This window comes from Lepisma saccharinum, chromosome 28, assembly GCF_977018435.1.
Source record: "Lepisma saccharinum chromosome 28, izLepSacc3.1, whole genome shotgun sequence".
In the NCBI taxonomy this organism is placed as follows: domain Eukaryota; kingdom Metazoa; phylum Arthropoda; class Insecta; order Zygentoma; family Lepismatidae; genus Lepisma; species Lepisma saccharinum.
Genome location: NC_139256.1, coordinates 34,380,155 through 34,403,278, shown reverse-complemented (window position 1 = coordinate 34,403,278; position 23,124 = coordinate 34,380,155). Strand labels below are relative to the sequence as shown.

Below are 23,124 nucleotides of genomic sequence, written 5' to 3'. Positions count from 1 at the left end.
AGTAATAATAATAATACTGTCTTTTCACTTCACATAATATGGTAAACCTTGGTACAGGCCTACATGGTCTAGAGGTTAGTAAAGTGGGCTCCGAAACCCAACATCATCATCATTATGTTTGCCTATTTGACAGGATGGACAATGGCCTACTCTGCCACACCCCTGGCGAGGCCCTTGAGAAAGAGCTACAAAGAAGTACAGGAAGGTAAATAGGATTAAAGTAATAGAAATCAGATAAACAGAAGAAGAAAAGAAGGCAGGAAAGAGAGTAACACAGAAAACAAAAAGAAAGAAATAAGGCAGAAAAGGGAGGCTAAAAAATATGAACGAAGAGAAAGTGAAATAAATAGAAGAAAAAGAGAAAGAAACAGAAGAAAATATAGACAAAAGAAGACAAAGTGATAAAAGAAACAGAAAGAGAATCTTAGTAGGCATGACCAATTGCGTACAGGATATTTTCAGAGGAGGCTGGGATAAAGGTTGTTATTGCATATATGCGTTCTAGGTGTGTGAGTGTAGAGGGAGGGATGATTCACAAAATGTTTCGTAGTTACCATATTTAACTTTCGTGTTTTAAAGTTGTTGCACTGATGATAACCGGGGCTCATTTTAATGGTGGGTTTGCAAAATTTCGGAGGGTAGTGTAGCCCCATCAGCTCCTCCCTGCATATGCCAGTGGCCATTACCTCCGAAGCAGAACCCACCTAAAAATATTTCGTCCGACCTTGGCAGGATAATTCCTTTTGCTTTACGAATGATATTTTATCTAGTGAATCCCTCGCTACAACTTGTGTTAAAATCTTTAAAATCTCACAACTATAAAAGTCACACAGTAGTAATCACAATTTAACGTTCGTTCGATAAGTTACACTTTTGTAGCGAAGAATGAGTATGCAAATAGCACGATTGGTCATCGACGCTCGCGCCTCCACTGCCACCTATCGGGCAGGACGAAGCTCCAAACTCCCACCGATCAAGGCGCGTGCTGTGGCCATTCCATAAATTTCCCTTTGAAGCCACTGCCGCATTCCTGATGGCGGGCGACATGAGGTAACCTCGCCCACGCTGACGCCGTGCCCCGTTTTACAGGATATTGAACGGGGTCCTCATTTGCAAACAAATGCACAAGACATCACACTTTCATCTTCTCCTTCAGTTCCTTAAGGCAATGAGGGATAGATACATTGTTTCGTTAGATTAGTGCCTTACATAAGCTGTAGGAAGTCAGAAATAGCATCGAATTCATTTACTCGACAACAGCAAGGATCTCTCTTTTTCTTCCTTGGAAAGCTGTTTTGAAAAAAAAAGTCTATAGTTAACATTTAGTGACGGGTGTCAACATTTTCTTTGAAATTTTTATTTTGTGCTGCAATTCAGTCGCTATTTAATGAAAACATCAGTGTTATTTTAAGGTTTGACATTAATGACATGTCAATAGGTGCAAAAAAAAAAAAAAAACACTTATAAATTTAGCGAAGTCATAAAATTTATGACGAAAATTGTCATTAACTTTCGTAAGAAATAATGAGATACCTTTCGGTTTACGTATGCACATTATCGCACACAATATCTGAAATATACTAAATAATATAACTGAACTTTCCTTTGCTGTAATTCATTTTTCAGTTCTGCAAGGATCAGGTTGTTGGCTTTTCCTATATCGTAGTTAAATGCTGATAATATTTACTCAACATTTTTGACATACACTGTCTTTTAACTCAAACGCAATTCGTTCTACATCTTGAATGACAATGTTGCTGTTGCCTCCAAATTTTCATCGGGAAGATTGTCTTTTCTTAATTGGACTATGAAAAAAGGTAAATTAGAAAAATCGCCTTCCAACCGAACAAAGCCCTTTTAGTTTTATATTGAGTTTTTCGCGAAATTTTTTGAACAAAACGGCCAAATTTGCGTAGCAGGCTGGCGATATTGTTAGTCATGGCCCGATAACTGTATGAAGCCTGGCCTATGACTGAATAAGTACCTCACTTTAAAGAGGTTCGTCTTGCTTCTAGAAGTATAGAATTTACTTGAGATATTTGCTACTTATCTATTCACCAAACAAATATGATTTTTACCAAAACTTTTACTGGCCAAGGTTGTACACTCCTGTTTAGATAAAGTGGCACATACATCAACTATCCAACCTTATAAAATGTGCCACTTTATGTGAACAGGGGTACAGCTTCAGACAAAAGTAAGCAACTATTACAATTACGTTCAGCACTTTCATTATCGAATCGATTGACCTAATCGAAATTATTACTGCTAAACTGCTTAGAATATACGTGGATGACGTTTCAGAAAACTTACACTCTAGGCGAAAATTCGTCAAGTGGTAATACATTCCATGGACAAAGAAACATAGTTGGAAAAATATTTGTTCACTTTAGAGAGAACTGGACTTACAGCTTAAGGCAGGGGCGGCGCCAGGGTTTCTGGTGCGGGTGAACCACTGAGTGGCTATCAAAGATTAGGCTGGGCCACATTTTCCAATAATAAAAAAAAATGTTTGATATTCGCGTTGTTATTACGGGATCGAAACAAGGGTTTTTAAACTTTAAATATTGGAGTTAAAACAATCCACATTCCAGTGTTTCGTTGAAATGTTTTAAATTTTAGGTTCAGTTACAATAATAATTATATAGGTTGGTGTAAGTTCGTATTAAGAGGTGTAAGTGTACATTTAGAGCAAAAAAATTAACATAAATTGGGCCTTTGTGAAAAATTTGAAGGGGGGTGTTAAGGATAACACTGTACACTTCGACAATAATCGCAAACGAAGGGTCCCGGGTTCGAATCCTGGTCGGGCTTGGTTGTTTGTGAATGTCCATTCATCAATTTCATCATTTCATCACTCATCCCCATCTTCGCAAATTAGCCAAGAGCCACAAAACGCGAAGTAAAATAAACTAAATCAATCAATCAAGAATCGCAAACGTTTGGGTCTATTCTGTCACCGCTATGGTCTGGAGGTTAGTAGAAAATAGTTTGGCAAAACGTGTTTTAAGTTCACTGTATGCTCAGATAGGTTAATCGGGACTGGACCTACAGTTTAAGGTATGATCCAAACTGCTTTGCAATGTGCCTCCATGGGGATGTCTTGCAGGGATTAGTCCAATGCACTCAGTAGAATGATCCTGCATACGAACTTCTAATAATTCAAATCATATTCACTATCTATATACTTCAATTTTACCTTAAAAATAAAATTTGCCTAATACATTTCGACATGATGGGCCAGTAGGTGGGCCATGGCTTGCTCTGGACCGCCCCTGGTTTAATGAACCATGCATAATATGCTCCGGAATAGAAACAACTGACATTGGACAGAGCGTTGACATTCGTGCAGTGGCGTGTCCACGGGGAGGTTGGTGGGGACCATAACCTCCCTTTGGCAAAGCAGGAAAAGATGGCAAAATGAGGATCGACTACTAAAAAAAGTATACGTAAATCCGCCTTTCGAAAATACTGGGCACACCACTCTATCCGTGCATACTCGGCGTTACCTTTGAGCCAATGGGGAGCGCGCCCTGGTTCACACTAGGGATGGCCAGATCCGGATCCGGTTGGTTCCGGATCCTAAAATTTTTCGGATCCGGATCCGGTACTTTCGGATCCGGATCCGTTTTGCCATCCCACATGCGCTTCATAATATACATACATACAAATTATATATTATATATATATATATATATATATATATATATATATATATATATATATATATATATATATATATAGTGTGTGCGTGCGCGATTTGTAATTAATATTTACACTTACAAGGGAGGTCTAAGTCTCCCCCTCCGATTTCCATGAAACTTGGCAGGTGTATAGAGGGGCCCAAAGGAAGAAATACGTGTTTTTGTGTTTCAGCTAAAAAAAACTGTTACAGGTGGCAAAAACCCCCTCAAAGGTCAACATGAAGACAAATTGACGTGGGGATCTGACCCCTGTGTGCCACTCCGATTTCCATGAAATTTGGCAGGTGTATGGAGGGGCCCAAAGAAAGAAGTACGTGTTTTTGTGTTTCAGGTAAAAAACGGTTTTAGGGGGCAACCCTCCCCCCCTCAAATGTCAAGATGAGGAGAAATTGAAGTGGGGATCTGACCCCGAAACCACGTAAATATGGCATAGGAAGAAACAGGGGCATAGGGCCTCTCTATACACCTGACAAATTTCATGGAAATCGGAGGGGGACACAGGGGTCAGATGATCCCCACGTCAATTTGTCCATATATTGACATTTGAGGCGGGTTTTGCCCCCTAAAACAGTTTTTTAGCCGAAACAAAAAAAAACACGTATTTTTTCCTTTGGGCCCCTCTATACACCTGCGAAGTTTCATGAAAATCGGAGGGGGACACAGGGGTCAGATCCTTACTTCAATTTGTCCTCATCTTGACATTTGAGGGGATTTGCCCCCTAAAACAGTTTTTAGGTGAAACAGAAAAACACGTAATTCTTCCTTTGGGCCCCTCTATACACCTGCCACGTTTCATGCAAATCGGAGGGGAACACAGGGGTAAGATCCCCACTTCAATCTGTCCTCATCTTGACATTTGAGGGGGGTTGCCCCCTAAAACAGTTTTTTTAGCCGAAACAAAAAAATACGTATTTCTTCCTTTGGGCCCGTTTATACACACACCTGTCAAGTTTCATGGAAATCGGAGGGGAACACAGGGGTCAGATCCCCACTTCAATTTGTTCTCATCTTAACATTTGAGTGGGTTTTGCCGCGTAAAATCGTTTTTTAGCTGAAACAAAAAAAAAGACACGTATTTCTTCCTTTGGGCCCGTTTATACACACACCTGTCAAGTTTCATGCAAATCGGAGGGGAACACAGGGGTAAGATCCCCACTTCAATCTGTCCTCATCTTGACATTTGAGGGGGGTTGCCCCCTAAAACAGTTTTTTTAGCCGAAACAAAAAAATACGTATTTCTTCCTTTGGGCCCGTTTATACACACACCTGCCAAGTTTCATGGAAATCGGAGGGGGACACAGGGGTCAAATGCCCACTTAAATTTGTCCTCATCTTGACATTTGAGGGGGGTTGCCCCCTGAAACAGTTTTTTAGCCGAAACAAAAAAAAAACACGTATATCTTCCATTGGGCCCCCACTATACACCTGCCAAGTTTCATGGAAATTGGAGGGGGACACTTAGATAACCTCCCTTGTTAGTCTTACACTTTGTAATTATATAACACTGCATATATTATAATGTTTTATTTTAATTTGTAAAACTGTAACTGTAGAAAAATTGCATAATTTTTGTATAACATTTCTATCTTGTTAAATGTGTTAAAGGTTTCATCCTGGAATGGAATGTCTCACATTTATGTGTGTTTCCATTTTCAATACATTCGAATGAATACATATTCGTTTCAATGGCATTTACAAAATCACCTGTGACATTTTATGTTAAACAAGTAAGATTATTTTTGTGCACGAGTGTGTTAGCCGATGCGTAGCAAAGTATTTTAGGAACAACACTTGATAAAAATTCTTGTAGGACTAACTAATGAAAAATTTCTTTGTAATCGAAGATCATAATACCTTTTAAGGTGTGGTAATATTATAACGGGATTGAGATACGAAACTCTCGGATCCGGATCCGGATCCGTTTCGCCATCCCTAGTTCACACATGTGAATTTTTGAAATTTATTTTTGTCTTAAGTCCACTTTATGAACAAATAGGCTTATCGTGACCGGACCTACAGATAAAAGCGAAATCTGAACCACAGCGCAATGTGCCTCCACCGGGTATCGTACCCACACGTGAATTTCAGGATATATCCAACTAAAAATGTAACATAGGGGCCTGGACCTCAGGTGACCTCAATATAAACACGCTACGCTCGGGCAGTAATAAACTGTGATAAGACGCAATCGCTGAACCTCACAAGTTCATTTTTTTCCACCAATATCCTTGATATTGAGAACAAAATAAGAATTCACATCCGTTAGCAATAAAAATGATTCGTGAACAGGAAGTTGACTTGATCTTGAATTCAATAAGCTCCCTACCTTACCATTCGTGCTGTAGAATAATAAGAAGGTGAGAAAATGCTACTGCGATACGCAGTTTAGACGCAGTACGTATATTAAGTATACGCTTCTAGTTCAAGTACACAGCCTAATCTGTAGAATCGTACAAGGCTTTATAACACTAATCGAAAACCAAGTAGTAAATACGCTGCCGAGTGCTGTAATCAGTGCGTAACCTGGATGTAAACATTAATAAAAACAATACGGATTACACAGTTGCCAGAACAATAGTTCTACCGTACAAGAATCGTGTTTGGAATGCTGTATGAAAAGAGACGCTTCTCGAACGGATGTGCGCAAGGGAAAAATACAAACTAACGATGTCAATATGCAAGTTGCTACCAGACGCTTTATCTCACAATGTGCTAAAGAAAGAAATCACGATGCGTAACATTAAAATGGACACTTTTTGATGAAATTACCAAGTATAAACAAGTAAATACTTACTGGGCTCGTAGCACGGGACATGGCTGCATCCACAACTCCCATTCCTAAACTCTTGTCTGCGGGAGTTTGAAGACTGCTTTCTTGCCGAGTGTGGGAAAAGAACTGCCCGGGGATTCTTCTCCTCTTCCCCCGGCCCCCTTCCCGCACAAGAACCTGACGTTCAACCATTAAACAGCCATTGTCTTTAATGGTGCTGTGGTATCGTGTGAAAGTCGCACTCGCGTACCAACAAACTTTAGTAGTTGTTGAGGTTTTTTCTTCGTCCACAATGCCTGTCTTCAGTCTTTTCGTATAAACACCTTGCCTGGGGGAATATTGCAGACGACGCGCAATTTCGTGTCGCACAGAAGTCGCGATTCACACGGTTATAAGGACTCAGTCGGAGAAACGTTTAGCAGTCATTGTACTTTCCATGCTGGCTTGCAGCTACTAATGAATTTCTTATCGCACGATTTACGCCTTGTACTTCACTACAAAGCTGACACAAACATGGGAAACAGATCAACAAGTGCAAATTAGCACAACTTTTCCACTCAAAACTCATCAACGATAAGCTTTCGAGTAATTGTATTCCATGGACATTTACAACTTATCATAAGGAATAAACCAACGTCAGGAAACGACACTTCCACCTGAGAGACGAATTCTGAACTCACTAGCGTCACCAAACGGTTGGAAGACAACGACCAGCTTTGGCAGATCCTATAGATTCTGTATTAGGATTTCTTCACCGTGCACATCTATCAGAAAGAATGCATAATTTTCAATAGTAAACAGTTTAGTGAGTTAGGTTCAAAAGAATGTAGCTATTGTCTTCGGCTTTACCGTGTAGTACAGTGGGATGTACAAGTATTACCACAATTGTCCATTGCTATATTTATTCACTTAGTTTTACACAATGTGCGGTCCTAGAATTAAACAAAGTACTACACGAGGCAGTTGACAAACTCTGCACCAGCAACAGTAAATTCCATAACGTCAATTAAAAACACGTACAATATAAGCGAAAATACCGATGGACAATTTGCTTGGTAATAGTTATGCACACACCGTACAATTTTGAGCTAACAAGTCAATATTAAATATACGTACTTCATTTACGTTGCTCACTTGCAGACTTGCCTTCCCTCCGCCAGATGGTTCTGCAAAGGGCATGTAGCCCTTTCCATTACTACATAACTGCCCTTGCACTCTTTCACAAAGCAATAAATGACCTGACTAAACTTCAAACGAAACAGCCACGCTTCAACGGTACTTCATTGAAGACTGTCAGCTAGCAGACGAGCAAACACAGAAATACCGGTGTAAATCCCGCAGGCGATTAAGATATTGAACACCGCACGTCTTTTTAACATGCAAAAAAACACGGGAAGCTCTACCACAGGACCTGAAACCAACTGCATCGGATAGAAAACGCATCCCGTTTTCACCATATATGATCCGCTCCAAATACGAAACCTGTAATGACGTCATGCTGCTTTGTCATGCATTCGAACCTCAGCTCATCTCGACCCTTTATAGCTGTTATAATGGACATCAACAATGTATAAACAACGGCACATCGCATTGTGTTTGAAATTACATGCTTCACATGCCTTCTCAGATCACAATGCTCTCATCCAAGACATAAACAACTATGAATGGAGGTTCATTATCAACTATTAGCGCAATCGCACTTTTCAGCATGTAAGTGCCTATTCCCTGCCAACATGCCCTTGTACACCAATTTTTAACTGCCTTTTAACCTGCGTGTCGCAGGCTGATGTAATAATTTCCGCAAGCACAAAGAAGCTATTTTTCTTCTGTCTTCATTGTCAGAAAATTTCCTGTGGGCCCTTTATCTCAACCCTTTGGTGAGAATTTCTTATGGTAAGCTTCATTACTGTTTCACAGGAACATGACAATATAGTATTTTGAGGACTATGATTTTCAGAGCTTGTTAGCGAATTGTCGCGTCAATTTTTGGCCTGCAAGAGAACAAGATAGGCATTTGCAATTCGAGACGTGACTGGGTCAGTTAGAAGTGTCTTCTCGTCTACAATCTCGATATTATCCCTAAGCATACGAGACAGAGAAAATCCACGCATGACTTTTAAGGTGTTAAAACAGCGAATTCATAAACTGGAAAAAAAATACAGTTAAAATAACGGAGTACTCATGAAAATAATTTCGGATGGTGCACATACATGGGAACACCACATGCAGGGCGTGACAACAAATGTTAATATCTGCCTTTAGGTAAAATTTAAGACAAATTATGCTATTATTACTTTTCTTAATTTGAATGTTTACTTGTAGGGCGGGGGAGCTATGGCTGGTAATTATTTATCCCCTGGGGTACACTATAAATAAAATCGATAGAATCTACTTAAATCCTCTTCCCCCACTGGAATTATTTTCAAGTATCATACTTGTACAACTTATTGAAATACATCATAATGTCTCGATTTCAACAAAATGGCGATATAGTTCCCATTTTGGCTACCGAAATCACCTGCGAAAAAAATCGACAAGCTGCAAGAGGCAATTGCGACAAATGTATAGTCAATAACCCGGGACTGTTTTGCAGATGTGCCTAAAAATTTGTGTCAAAGAGTTGCATGGGCTTCACTTTAAGCGCTACTGTTATGAGAGTGCACTGCTGTAAGCTGCACAACCTTCGCTACGGTGAAACTTTTTGAACTCCAGTTACATATATTAATTAATGTATAAATTGAGTACTGTGTCTGAAAAATATAAATTTATCAAGATAATGCAATAAATCAGATTCATGGTTAATTTTCGGATACAAATCACTTGGACACCCTGTATTTCACATCTGAACTTCTACTCACCGGAAACTTGCTGGAGTGCGTGTGGAGGTTGCTGTTCTCGGAGGCCATGGCTCCTGGGATAGACGGGTCACTCAGAGCGAACATGCTGTAACCACCTGGGTGCAGAGGGAAAGGGGGCATTCTGTAAGGGGGAGGGTAGCTTCCCATCGGGAGGGGTTTTGGGGGTGGAACTGGCTTGTAGGGTCCATAGCCTTCGATTTCTGCTGAAACAGAAGAGAAACACACATTAGAAAGGATAAATAAACAAAGGAAGAAAATAAAGACATTAAAACCAGGGTTGTTTAAGGTCCAGGAGCCCGTAAATTCTAGTGGGTTGTATTGGGTTCCGCTGCAGGACGGGAACCTTCTTCCTCGCACAATTTAAATTCGGTCCAAGTTGCGTATTGTTTCATTGAAAAAGGTTGCTGGACCGAATTTAAATTGATCCGGAAAAAAGTTCCTGGATCGAATTGAAATACTTTATACATAAAAAGGTTCTTTACGGTCTAGAACCCATTTACGCTTACTGATTTTCACTCCTGGACCGGAATTGAATTTATTTAAAATTCCTGGACCTTTAACAACCCTTACATTTCTCATGTTTTTCAGTGAAGGCAGGAGTTAAAAAGTTGTCAGAATTTAATATTTTTACTGTAATTATACTTATGTGGAAGATGGAATTAAAGCAATAAATTTCAATATTATAGGAAAAACGTTGGTACAATTTTCAATTTCGGAGTTGAACTCATGATGAGAGACAAGATCAGTGCCAAAGTAATATTTCGAAACAGAATAGATCACCTACAGCCCTCATGTTAAAGAAGAAAACAATTGCCGAATGCATTCCTACCGAACTCATTTGGATCTTTCGTAAACTATTATTACTCCTACTGCAAATCAAGAAATAAAATGCAGTGTCTTACTGGTGGAACATCGAAAATATTAAAGCTTCAGAAAACATAAATAGGATTTGTATTTTTTAAAAGTAGAATATTTTGCTCTTTTATGAATAAGAATGTATTTTAGTTAAAATGTATACACTTGTATCAATTCCGTCGATATGCACTTTAATAATGAAGTAAACCTTAAATGTATTGTAGAGTATGTATCACTACACTTGTGTAGCAAATGAAAGTCGTTATGTTATTAACCTGGATAACGGATATTCAAAATAATATCAACATGTGTTTAGACTCAAGTGCATTTTAATGACGAATGAAAATGCTTCATTTTTAACTTAACGTTTTCACTATTCAATGCTACATTTTGGCATTTCTGGTAAAACGTTACTTTCTACGACAGGTAAGGGGGAACAAGTTTCGCCCTATCAAGCCCGCCATAGGTGTATGTTGTTTCTGGTCCCTCCCGTTGAGAAAAAGTCATTTTAATTTGGCTTCGTATTGGACACAGGCATGGGTGAGACATGTGTGGAATTCAATATCTTTCAGACAAACTTTTAACTTTCCCAACTGTTTATCTTCTGTGTTGGGGGATGATGCGTTTATTTATTATTATTATTATTTTAGCTTTTTGAGAAGTACACGGCTGTTATACTGTATCTGAGGAAGTTTTCCTTACCTTTTTGTGTTGTGTATGTACTGTGCAGGTCTCTTTACAACCTTGTACATTTAACCATTCTCGAGGGGTTCTTTGCAACCCATTTTTAACTCTACGGTAAGGTTTTTACATATGAGGACTTTCCCCGTAAATTCTGAAGGGTGCAAAATGACCAAGTGCGTCGACAGACAATTTTTTTTTAAAAAAAATAATTCATCCATTCCTTGCCGATCGTGTGCTTTGTGCAATTCCATTATGTAGCATATTCAAAACCACTAACAAAATCCCCAATGTAAACCTTCAGACCCGACACCGGTGGCGCTGTCGTCGAGTTTTCAGCCCTAAGCGAGCGAGGGCGATGCAATCAACAGCTACATCGTCGTCACCACAAGCGAAAGGAAAGCGAGACAGAAAACAAATGACTGTCTAATGTAGTTCGCAGGTTTGCCGGTTTCTTCTCATCTTGGTCGAGATGGTTTCATGTTATTTAACCTCGTAGAGAAAATACTTCATGGTAATACAATATTCTAGTCTAGGAGCATGTCAGCTTTCCACGTTAACAAGTCTGATTTACACTGTTCTCTTGGTAACACCGTACATGGTCATATGCTACTTGTGGATAATGTTGTATCATGGCTATTCAAGTTAATTTAAAAATGAATTTCCATATTATTCTGTAGTGCTTTAACAAGCTATCAAGCATATAATGATAAATTGAACTTGCTAATCAGGAAAGTTAAGGAAGTTTATTCAAGTGTGTTTAAAATAAATAAGTAAATATAAACTACGTAAGTAAGTTTATACAGAATATCTCCCATCAAGAAGTTGGTTCGAGAAAATTCTACAATTTACTTTAAATCCCAAATTCTAGCAAGAACAATTTTTTTCCTGACTTCAAAATTCCTCGACTCTTCATGACTTTTCATTCAAACGTTTAGGTCAGTGGGAGGGAATCCTATGATAATAGCGCAACGTGGAAACCATGCATGTAAAACTTCCAATTGACGGGTAACAATAAAAGGTGACCGAACAGATCAAGGTAATTAAATTCGATTAAATTATTTCTAGAATTTCTTGTGTGGCAACTAAAGTAATAAGTATTTCAATGAACGAGTCTTCATAATGAAGAAAACCGTATGTAAACATTCTCACACTTTTCATGCTTTAACCGATCAAAATTTGGACTGCACAAGCTTTTAAATCTAGGTTCTACAGAATGTTTCAAGTGAGAAATATCTTGATCGGTACAATACAAAGCCGAGTAACTAAAACGATGCTGCCATCTGTGTGCCTGCCAATGAAACTGGAGCAGCTTTCTAAACGGGCCTGGTCAAAGCAAACTGTTGTAGGTGGCAGCACCCCTGTTGTCTCCCCTTGCTTTTGGTGGGCAATTGTTCTCCCATTAAATACATGGGGAATTTGATTCTGAACGTACTATTACATTAAATTGCAAGTTCAATTTCAACTTAACCTTAGAAATAATATCGGAACATGAGATAAATAATCAATGCTGTGAAACTAAGAATTTTAATAAGACATAAAAGATACCGGAACTCAAAAAAAGCTTTAAAATTTGCAGTTTTGTTTTAAAACCACTTTATGCACAGACAATTTAATCGGGACTGGACCTACAGCTTAAAGTGGGATCCGGACCAGTATGTGCTTCCACCGGGTACCGAGCTCTTGATTACATTACCACTGTGCTATCGATTTCATGAAAGAAGGTAGAAGGAAGTAGTATCTTGCCTTACAGTTTTAAGTGATGTTCTGTTGTCAAATCTAAGTATATTGTTATTATTAAAAATTATTATTATTGTTATGAATAATTTTTAATGAGATGCATCTACAATTTAAATTTTGCAAGCGCTATTAATAAAAAGCATGCATGTAATTAGTGGAAATGAAGTACGACGATAAAAAACTCTTAATAAAATAATAATAATTATGATGATGATGTCGGCAGGGCCCAAAACAAAGGATAGCCTAGGGGGCCAAAATTTTATAAATCCTCCCTGATTATACTTATATGAACTAATCTCTCTTGAGATTCTTCTCTTATTTTCAAAGTTCATTTGTTGCTAACGCCCACCATCTCTCACCTCTCTGGTGCGAGTACCCTATTACAAACGTAATTTTCATAAGTTAATTTTACTGTACAAAATCCTCCAAACAAGACGCGCAATTTCTCTGTAACCGATTTCAACATCTTTCTGACTTTCACAGCCGCAACTCCACAAATCCAACTTTTATGTAAATTCCTTTACTGTTACCTCAGCAGGCCTTTGGAACAAGTTGCCACCTGAAATTCATGTCTCTTCCTCAATTGTGACGTTCAAAATATTGTTAAAGTTATACATATTATATAATGAAAATTAAATGTTTGACTTCCCTAATAAAGTGGCGGGTGCAGAGAATGATAGGAGGACTTAAGGCACAAAAATGATTTAACGTAATAGTTAATATGAATTATCGTCAAAGTATACCGTTTTGGACTGTGCTTAAGTAAGAGTAATGTTATGTATCTGTGAGTGTGCCCGTAGGTCAGATTTCCATTCTTATGTATTTCTTATTCCTCTGTGATTTTTATATTTTTTCTTATTTTTTCAATGTTTCAATATTCCATATTCAAAAATATTTGTAAACATGGTCAAGTGGAAGAAAAGGCGCCACAGCCTTAATTTCGCCATCTCGTAAAAGACGACGAAATAAATAAATAAATATTGTTCAATGTTGTTAAGCTCGCAATCCGATAGCTAGTCTAGCGAGGTGTTTATCTATGACGTTAGAGGTACTAGGTTCGAAACCGGACTAAGGCGTTTGGCCAACGTTTTTGCAGTCCATTCGCATCATCACGATTAACTTATAAAGTTAGAAATGTGGCTTAAAAGTTTAAGATTAAATAACGCTTTGTCTTAACAAGAAATAACTTTCTGAAAAATCAAGCAATTTGTTCACAAAGGGGGAAAATTTAAACCATGTAAACAACTCTGTCAATAAAAGATTGAAGAAATAAATAAGAATATAACAAAATCGAAACAGAATGACACGAAGAAAAATATGAAGTAGTTAAACTGTAAAAAAAAATAGTATGAAAAATTTGAAGCACAAAAAGTATGAAAACTCAAAGCAAAAAAATGACTGCTTGAATTAGTGTTTTAAGTCCACTTTATGCACAGTAAGGCTAATCGGGACTGGACCTACACTTTAATGTGGGATCTGAACCACTATGTGCCTTTATTAGAAGGCGACGACGCTACCACTACGCTATCGAGGAGGGAAAAGTCTAAGCAAAGAAAATAAATAAAGTATGAAAACTCCAAGCGACAAATAAAGTGTGGAAAAACTTCAAACAAAAAGTTCGAAAACTCATCAAGCAAAAAATTCAAACAAAAATCCAAGTTTGGCAAACAGCAAACAAAAATCAAAATATAGAGAATCTCAAACTAAATATGCAAGTATCAGAAACTGTAAATAAAAATTAAAGTATGGTGAGTGCTAGAGAATTTACTTGCTAACAATTACCAAAGCAGGCATCAAAATAAGCATAAGTTAACGTTTCAAGTTTCCAACTTCTTTCATTCCTAGCAAATCTGCATTCTAGATTAACATTTCCAGTGTGGAAACACATCTTATTATGTCAAAGTTTTATTGCTTGTAAAAGCACTGTTCACCTTTGTACTCAAACTTTAATACTCATGCAACAAGCACAATGGCAAATGCGTTGATGAAGGACAATTATAAAGACAGCTCAATAAGATTTAGAGCGAGTCGTCCAACTGGTTTGTGGGAGAACAAAACAAATCCAATAAATTAGTGCTTCTCAGCTTGATGTTGGCCACAAGGAGTACTTTACTCTCCATATATGTAATTCGTGACGTCACACTGGGGCAAACCGGTGGTGAATGATACAACAAGGTTTGGAACCTGTTCCTCCAAAAACAACAATTGCTATTTGTAGCTCCAATACCAGTCTACTAGACAAAGTTCATGAGATATAATATCCGCTTGTGAATTTGTATGTAATTACTTGGTAACACTGATCCGTTTTTGTTTATCTTCTGCAAATGTATAAATGTCCTAGACAGCGGCATATATTTTCACTAGCTTTGGAGCCTTATGTATATAAAAAGGCTCCTTAGTAACTGGCGGAATTTATGGGTCAAATACAGGTTCTCGCTGTTGTAAAGCATATCTTTCAGTACAGGGGACAATTCCACATGAATGCTAGTTTCAACATGTTCCTGACGTTTTCTCTATCCTGTGCAGTAGTTAAAAAGTACGGTAAATCGTACAGGGCTTAGAGCCATTTCTAATTGGTCTGTATGGTGAAAACAATGCGTGACCAAATCGTCTTGCATGTCAATGTAAACTTCACAAAACAAAAGAGTACAATTTTTGTAAGATTGTATACAACTTTACTTACCAGGCACCGTAGACATAATCTTAGCACACAGTGATTAGCATTCTTATAAACATTTCACGAAGTCAAACACTGTATTGTAAATATATTATAAAATGAGATATTGGGGAAGTAATAATTGTATATGCTGTACATATTAACATAGTATCTTTGTATAACTGGTATACAACCACTAATTAGACATTTTTAACGTTCTCAAGGCGATAAATTGTGAGTACAGTTGAACACAGCATGTTAAAAAGTTGCTGTATTTGCAATGGCAAAGTTAAGTTCTGCATACAAACTAAAAATAGTACTTAAGAGCTTATATATTCAAATGCATAGGCGAAACTTGGCAGGAGCACGGGGGGGCTAAGGATACTTTTGTTAACATCCTAAGACTTGAGGAGCTAAGTAATAAATAATAATATTTATGATTTCGCAAATTTAGCAGTTATTTAGCAAATACTCCTGGACACTATTTTTATGGGATGAAAAACTTTTTGGACTCTGTCCCCCCCAAACGTTAAACCTCAAGTTCGTACCTGCGCCCGCAAAATTAAGTCTCAAGTTACAAGCTGTAAAAATCAAGGAACAAAAATCATGAAAAATTGTTTTTCAGAATAAAGTGTAAGTTGTAGGAATCTGCACATTTTTCCAATTCCGTAACAACTACCACAGATAAATATATATATAGGTCATGAAACCTACTGCAGCGGATAATGCACGAAATGCGAAACGACGCACGTGCCTGCCAAGCGATCAGGAGTTAGTCTGACCATCGACTGTCAGTAATACAGGCACGTTGCGCACACACAGCAGTCATAGCTCGTCCAGTGTCGAAGAGGAATGGAGGTATCGAAGCAGCTTGTTCGCGTGTGTTTGTTGTATGACTTTAAAGTGGGCCTGTCAGCTGCCGCATCAAATCGCCGCATTTGCCAGGCATTTGGGGAGAATGCCGTGAACGAACGCACTGCCAGGCATTGGTTCCAGAAATTCGGGAGATGTGAGCCTTTCGGATGAACCTCGCTGCGGACGACCACATATGTTGGATGACGAGGTCCTGAAAGCAGCCATCGAGGAGGACAGTGGTCTAACGTGTGATGAACTTGCAGAAAGGTTCCATGTTTCCGCTGAAACAACCAGACTGCACCTGCACGGGATAGGGAAGTCATACAAGTTAAGCAAGTGGGTACCCCACACATTATCGGCAGCCAACAAGGAAGAACGAGTGACAGTCTGTTTGTCCTTGCTCACTCGGCACCTGAACACATCCATGTTTGATCGCTTGCTCACTGGTGACAAAAAGTGGGTCCTCTATGACACTCCCAAGCGTACCAGACATTGGTTGTCGCAACGTGACCTTGTTCCTCACACCTCAAGACCACCTCTGCACCCACGAAAGGTTATGCTCTCTGTATGGTGGAATTGTCAGCAAGTGTTGCATTACGAGCTCCTTCCAACTGGTCAGACCATCACTGCTGACCTCTACTCTCAGCAGTTGCAAAGGGTGAACCGTGCATTGCGACAGAAGGAGCCGGCATTGGTGAATCGCAAGGGTGTGTTGTTCCTGCACGACAATGCCAAGCCACATGTGACAAAGAGGACCCGGAGACCCTTCAGCAACTTGGCTGGGAGACACTGTGCCATCCACCATATTCACCGGACCTTGCACCAACAGATTACCACCTGTTTCATTCCCTCGACAACCACCTCCGTGGGAGATCCTTCGCAAATGAGGGAGACCTGCGGAACGCACTCACGGAAATCTTTGCATCCAAGCCCGCCGAGTTTTATCACCAGGATATTGTGCAGCTGCAGGAACGTTGGCAAAAAGTGTTGGATGCTGATGGAGATTACTTCGAAACCTAAAGGTACGTACCGTCCACTATTGCTCTTTGTTTAACACTGCTCTAGAACGGCAAGAACTTTTTTGGTTACCTTGGACATACTTGTATCAGTGAAGAGGAGTGGTTTCTTGCCTTGTCAGGCTAAAACTTACAGAAATTTCTAGGCTGGATGGAAAGGCCTTCGCAGTGGCTCATAAGTAACTGTACGTGAACCCCAAACACGTATACAGGCACTAACTCAAAGTTTGAAATATAAATGTAGACCAGCAATATGTCTGTGCTAAAATGCTGCGAACTTGTGCAACCCTTGTGAAACAATGTCAACTATTTTGTATTTTTTTGGCATTTTTAAGCAGTTCGTAAAGGAATTCGTTTGCTACTTTATAAATATTTAAAAATATTTATTGATTTAATTTATCATATAAGGTGTGTGTGTAAATTAAGATCTTCCTCTCCACACAATCTTCAATGATTTCACACTGTGTTCTACAAACACTTCTATTACAACACAGCTACATTTTCGGAAGGCCACAAAATTATCCCCTATAAACAAACGAACAGCGCATATTCCCATACACTGTGAGAAAAATATATCATGGAAGCTTCATCGACATACAACATGAAACCACGAACAAAGGAAGAGATGGCCGCTGAGATGAAATCGCTACAATGGATCCGAGAGCGAAAATCTGCAAGTTGGCAAGCAGGATCGAGACGACGGTCTCTCCAAACAAGATGAGAGTGATGGTCACAGTGGGTGCGTACCACTGAGAAAATGTTTAATATTAACATCGAGATTCCTCTGCGCCTTATGCGAGTGTTATGATAATTTTTTTTTTCTTTCTTCACTTCGAGGAGAGGAGTGTTGGTGTATCTCATCAGGAAGTCACAGGCTCGTTGCTTGAATCTCTTCGCCTGCGATGATGGATGTGTTACTGCGGAGGTGATTTTCTCATTTGATATAATCTCGGATGGTTGAGATTTGCAGAGAACTTGACGTAAGGGTTTCCCACGTGGTTCTCTGACACCGAGCGTGGCTTATTAGTTACGAACCATTGCGTGGAAGACGGGGGAGAGAGATTTGTAGCAAGAATTAGTCATTGCGTGTCTTCAACTGGAGTACGCGGTTTTTGGTGCTTTTCCAGGGCAGAAACAAGAAAGCATGAATATATTTACTCGATTCAAGCTCCCTGATTTCCAATCGCATCACAAAAATAATAATAAGAAAATAAAGATTACTTGAAAAGCAATATAAGAGAGTTGCTCTTAGGAAGGTAAAAGAAACTAAAGAAGGACTAAAATTAAATGGTGTGACTCAGTTGTTAGCATATGCAGATGATGCAGACTTATTAGGGGATGATATAAATACAATTAAGAATAATGCTAAAATATTTTTCAAAACTACTAAAGAGATAGGTTTGGAAGTTAACAAAGAGAAAACTAAATATATGCTTACAGGCCGAAACCAAGTGTTAGGTAATAATCAAAATCTAATTATTGATAACTCGTTTGAACCAGTTTCCAAATTCAAATACTTAGGAGTAATATTAACATGTGAAAATTATATTAAAGAGGAAATAAAAAGTAGGCTTAATTCAGGAAATACATGTTACTTCTCTCTTCATAAACTTTTGTCTTCTCGTTTAATATCTATGAAACTCAAAGTTAAAATATACAAAACAGTAATTTTGCCGGTAGTATTATATGGGTGCGAAACTTGGTCCCTTACATTGAAACAGGAACATAAATTGAGAGTATTTGAAAATAAGATCCTTAGGAAAATATTTGGACCTAAAAGGGATGACGAGACAGGTGAGTGGAGAAGGTTACATAATTTAGAACTACATAATTTGTATTCATGTTCAGATATTATTAGAATGATGAAATCAAGAAGACTTAGGTGGGCAGGCCATGTGGCACGAATGGGAGAAGAAAGAGGAATTTACAGGATTCTTGTTGGGAAACCTGATGGTAAGAGACCTGTAGGAAGACGAAGATGGAGGGACAACGTTGAGATGGACCTAAAGGAAATCGGTAGGGATGGAAAAGAGTATATAGATCTTCAAGATAGGGACAGATGAAAGGCCTGTGTTGCTGCAGCCATGAACCTTCGGGTTTAAGAAGGCTAGAGAGTTAGTTAGTTAGTTGATTAGGAGATACTGGAAATTTCTCAATCATCCCTTTGCTTCACTCCTTGAGGCAGCAGCCCCATATTCTCAGGAGCCAGCCTTTTTTTTTTTTCAAATATGTTCTAAGAAAGCCACGAATCCAACTAAGATAAAGCTACACATTTTGAAATATGATCTTAGAACATTTAATTTATTAATTAATGCAAGATTTGATGAAAAGTTAGTAATTCTTACTCCAGAGTAGCATTTCTAAAAAAGGCTCAACTGGTAACAGCATAAATAACTATGCAATACATTCTAATATATGGCTGACTCTACGATATCGCAATGGTATACATGATACTGAAAAAACACAAACATTCAAAAATACATACTATACTAGTTATGTAAAAAAAATGTAATGAATATTTCCAAAAGCGAACTCTAAATATTTAAATACACACACACACACACACATATATATATATATATATATATATATATATATATACACATATACATATACACACACCCACACACACACACAAATTGAAAATTCATGTGGCAGGTGAAAATTTTCAGGCGCCATGGCTCCCTGTATTTTCCTACCCCTGGCTTTCTGACCTAAAATTCACCAAAAACTCCACTTATGACCATAAATATGCCCTAAGAATCATATGAATTTCTAATTAATTAATTGAATTTTCTCATAGGGCGTGAAACATCTATCCAAGTTTAAAAAACGAAAGAGAAACAAGTTGCAAGCATGGTATTTGAAAGTAATTTATGCATGACTATTTTATTGCAAATATCAATACCACATGCTGAAATACTTTCACCCACTTCTTGTTAGTTCAAGTCATGAGCCCCCCAGTTGCAATGTACAGTCAGCGGCAATAAAAAAGGGACACCGAGATGATGAAATACTCGCTTCCCTGCAAGGCGTTGTGTGTTGCCTACTTCTATGGCGAAAAATGGATGTTAATAGCAATTTTTCAATGGCAGTTTCTATGTGGAGTTAAGCACACTTTAGACAAAAGCATTTCCTTAGCATTTTTCTTAACATTTATGCCATGACCAAAATGCTACCGTGTAAAGCGAAAAATCTTATGGCATTTATGATGCCATGGCATATTTCATGGCATTTCCCAAGGATAGGATCGGTCCTATTTCCGTAGCATAACCAATCAGAAGCGACCTCTAGGTCACGAGTGCATATGTAATGGCGGCCGCGTGAGATGTAAACAATGTATCACTTCACATTTTTAAAAGCCGATAACTATTCAACCGAGAGGAATAACATTTCGTATAAAACGTTATTAGGTACAAAACAATGGCGCTGCTTAAATACATACTTTACAATGTTTACTGTTAACGTATGGAATAATATTTTAGTTTTTTCAAGTAAGGTAGTAAGGTTTTAGATGTTTGAGTAATTTAACATGATCATCATAAAATTTCATTACTTCTAACTAATTGAAACTAAAGGGTTTTCCAATAAGAATGATATGATTTTGAAATGAACTGGCAACTATGCTTCAAATGTTATAACTGTCACTAGTTGTCATGTGTGTTTAGTATACTGTGACAGTTCATCATGGCTAAATACACGCTTCAAGAACGTTTGGTTATTATCCAAAAAATTATGAAAACAGACGTTCTTTTGTGAATACTCAACGTGCACTTCTTGAAAACTATGGTCTACGTAATCGCCCTTCTGGGCTTGCTATTCGTATATTTATATGCATATTGATTTAACTCCTCTAGATTGCTTTTTGTGAGTTTATTTGAAATCTATAGTCTATGCAAACAGACCACGAACCCTTGATGCATTAAGATTGAACATCGAACGCTGCATTCGTGACATTGCACATTGCACAAAGTCATCGAAAATTGGGTTCATCGAATTCACTCGTGTGCACGAAGTCGCGGTGGACACTTACATGATGTGTTATTCAAAACATAATGTAATAAACCATGCTTCAAAATAATATAAAAAGTTTGGTTGTATCTGAATAAGTTTTTATTTTATTTCATTGTAAAATCATATGGTTCTTATTGGAAAACCCCTATATAAGTCCAATTAGATGTTGATAGAAATGCTGTTTTCAAGATGTGACGAGCACAATAGTTACAATGTTGTGTTGTGTTGAGTTATGATGAGTTTGTAATGTGAATTTATGAACGTACGTGTTCAAAATGAAACAAATGACAATCGAATATAGATATTAATATTGGAATCTAGTTTTATGTTGATAAAAATGAGTAGGTTTCAAAGACTTCAATTAAAATATTATGCCTTGAAATAATCGTAGCCTAGAAGAAACATGGCGAGACGAAGAATCACGTAAGAAATTACGAAAAGAGACGAGACACGCCCAACCCTATTCGAAGGATTAGCATGCAGAACCAATGCAAGATTTCACTTCCGGTGACCAAGTTTATAAAATCCTTGCAGCGTAACCAGCATACGCTTAGTGGCTAAACTGCTTGTGGGGATAAAAAAGGGAAAGGGGTAAAAAACTTCTTTGCAGCATCCGTTGGATTAAAAACCTCAAGGACAACAGTGGCAGCAGATGGAAGGGTTTTTAATCAGCAGTAGGGCTAATTAGGTAATGGCTCCCCCCGAGATGGAAAGCGCGGGAAACACCTATTTGTCAGATGCTGCGAGAACTCCTGACAGCCGGAAATGTCTCTTATCGACACCTGGCCATCGGGCATCCATCGGTGTTGCCAACCGTACACACATTTCTCTAACCACAGGGTTATTGTCAAATTACACGCATCAGCATATTGCGATGAGTTTGCAGTTCGAACATCAGATTTGCTGTTGGCAGTGCTGCACGATGATGCATGTAGTACTGCAGGGTCGCTGATTGTGGTGTGCGACGCGTGCCACCGCACAGGGCCTCGAGCTTTGAGGAATTTCACTTACGATATATGAGGAGTTCAGAACACAAGTGGCGTAACTCCATTCAAGACAGTTTTGAGAAAAAGGCACATTTAAATAACTTAGTACTATGTTTAGCTGTTGGAGTACAAGCATAGGGGTGCCTATAGATCTTTTCTCAAGCTATGGGGCGTGACCCACTGCTCGGTCCCGAGGGGGTGTTTGGTGGGTCGCGAAGTTGGGCTGAAAAATGTATTTACCTTGTCGTAAATACCTATTACATTTAAATTACTAAGATATTGTTTTAACAATTTAAATTCAACCCATGTTGAAATCACAGAAATCATAACCAAAACTTCAAACTACTGGGACCATATTATCAAGGAAGCAATAGCCATTCATGAAGAAAAAGACAATCTTAATAGCGACACGGGGCTTGAACTGGACCCAGCCTGGTTAGCGTTAGTTAACCAGAAATGCCACTCGATTGGTCCGCCGGGATCCCCTCCACGAATGTATATACACTGCGTTGACGCTCAGAACTGCACTTCTAACATGCGAGAGTTGATCAGTGATCGGTTGGTTCGTATGAACTTTCCAGACTAATTATTGCCTATTTATGTGGGAGCAGGAAAAGGTTTATTATCCATTTTGCCTTGACTCATCTCACTCAACAGGTCGCTAGGTGCCGTGGCTTGCCGCGAGTTGATAGCTTCCTGGAGATGAGGCCTTGCTCGAAAGGGTTTATTATCCAGAACTGCACTTCTACCCTGTAGATGTGAGTGACGTTACTCTCAAAAGCTTGAAATCATTTCCACAGCTCACCTGGTCGATAGCCTGAGAGAATCTGTTCAAGATTTTAAAGCTTGAAAGACTTTCTCAAAAGTCAGAAAACTGCATTATTTAAATTCTTATAACCTGTAAATGTAAATAATCGTTCAACAATGTATGAATTGACTGCAAGGGTTAACCTGAGGGATTTTATCGTCTGCTTCTCAGCTAGCGTGCT

General features: G+C 38.5%; 1 protein-coding gene across 9 annotated transcripts in view; it reads right to left on the bottom strand.

Annotated features, from left to right (window-relative positions):
• Positions 1-23,124, bottom strand: part of LOC145981056 (uncharacterized) — a 288,517-nt gene that overhangs the window by 84,209 nt on the left and 181,184 nt on the right. For 4 of the 9 annotated variants that reach the window (XM_083114161.1, XM_083114170.1, XM_083114168.1 and 1 more), the window contains one exon: positions 9,333-9,535. In XM_083114161.1, coding sequence (XP_082970287.1) covers positions 9,333-9,535 — 203 coding nt within the window. Of the gene's footprint in view, positions 1-6,498; positions 6,933-9,332; positions 9,536-23,124 lie in introns of those variants that run through there. The other 5 variants (XM_083114162.1, XM_083114167.1, XM_083114165.1 and 2 more) reach the window with 2 other exon arrangements.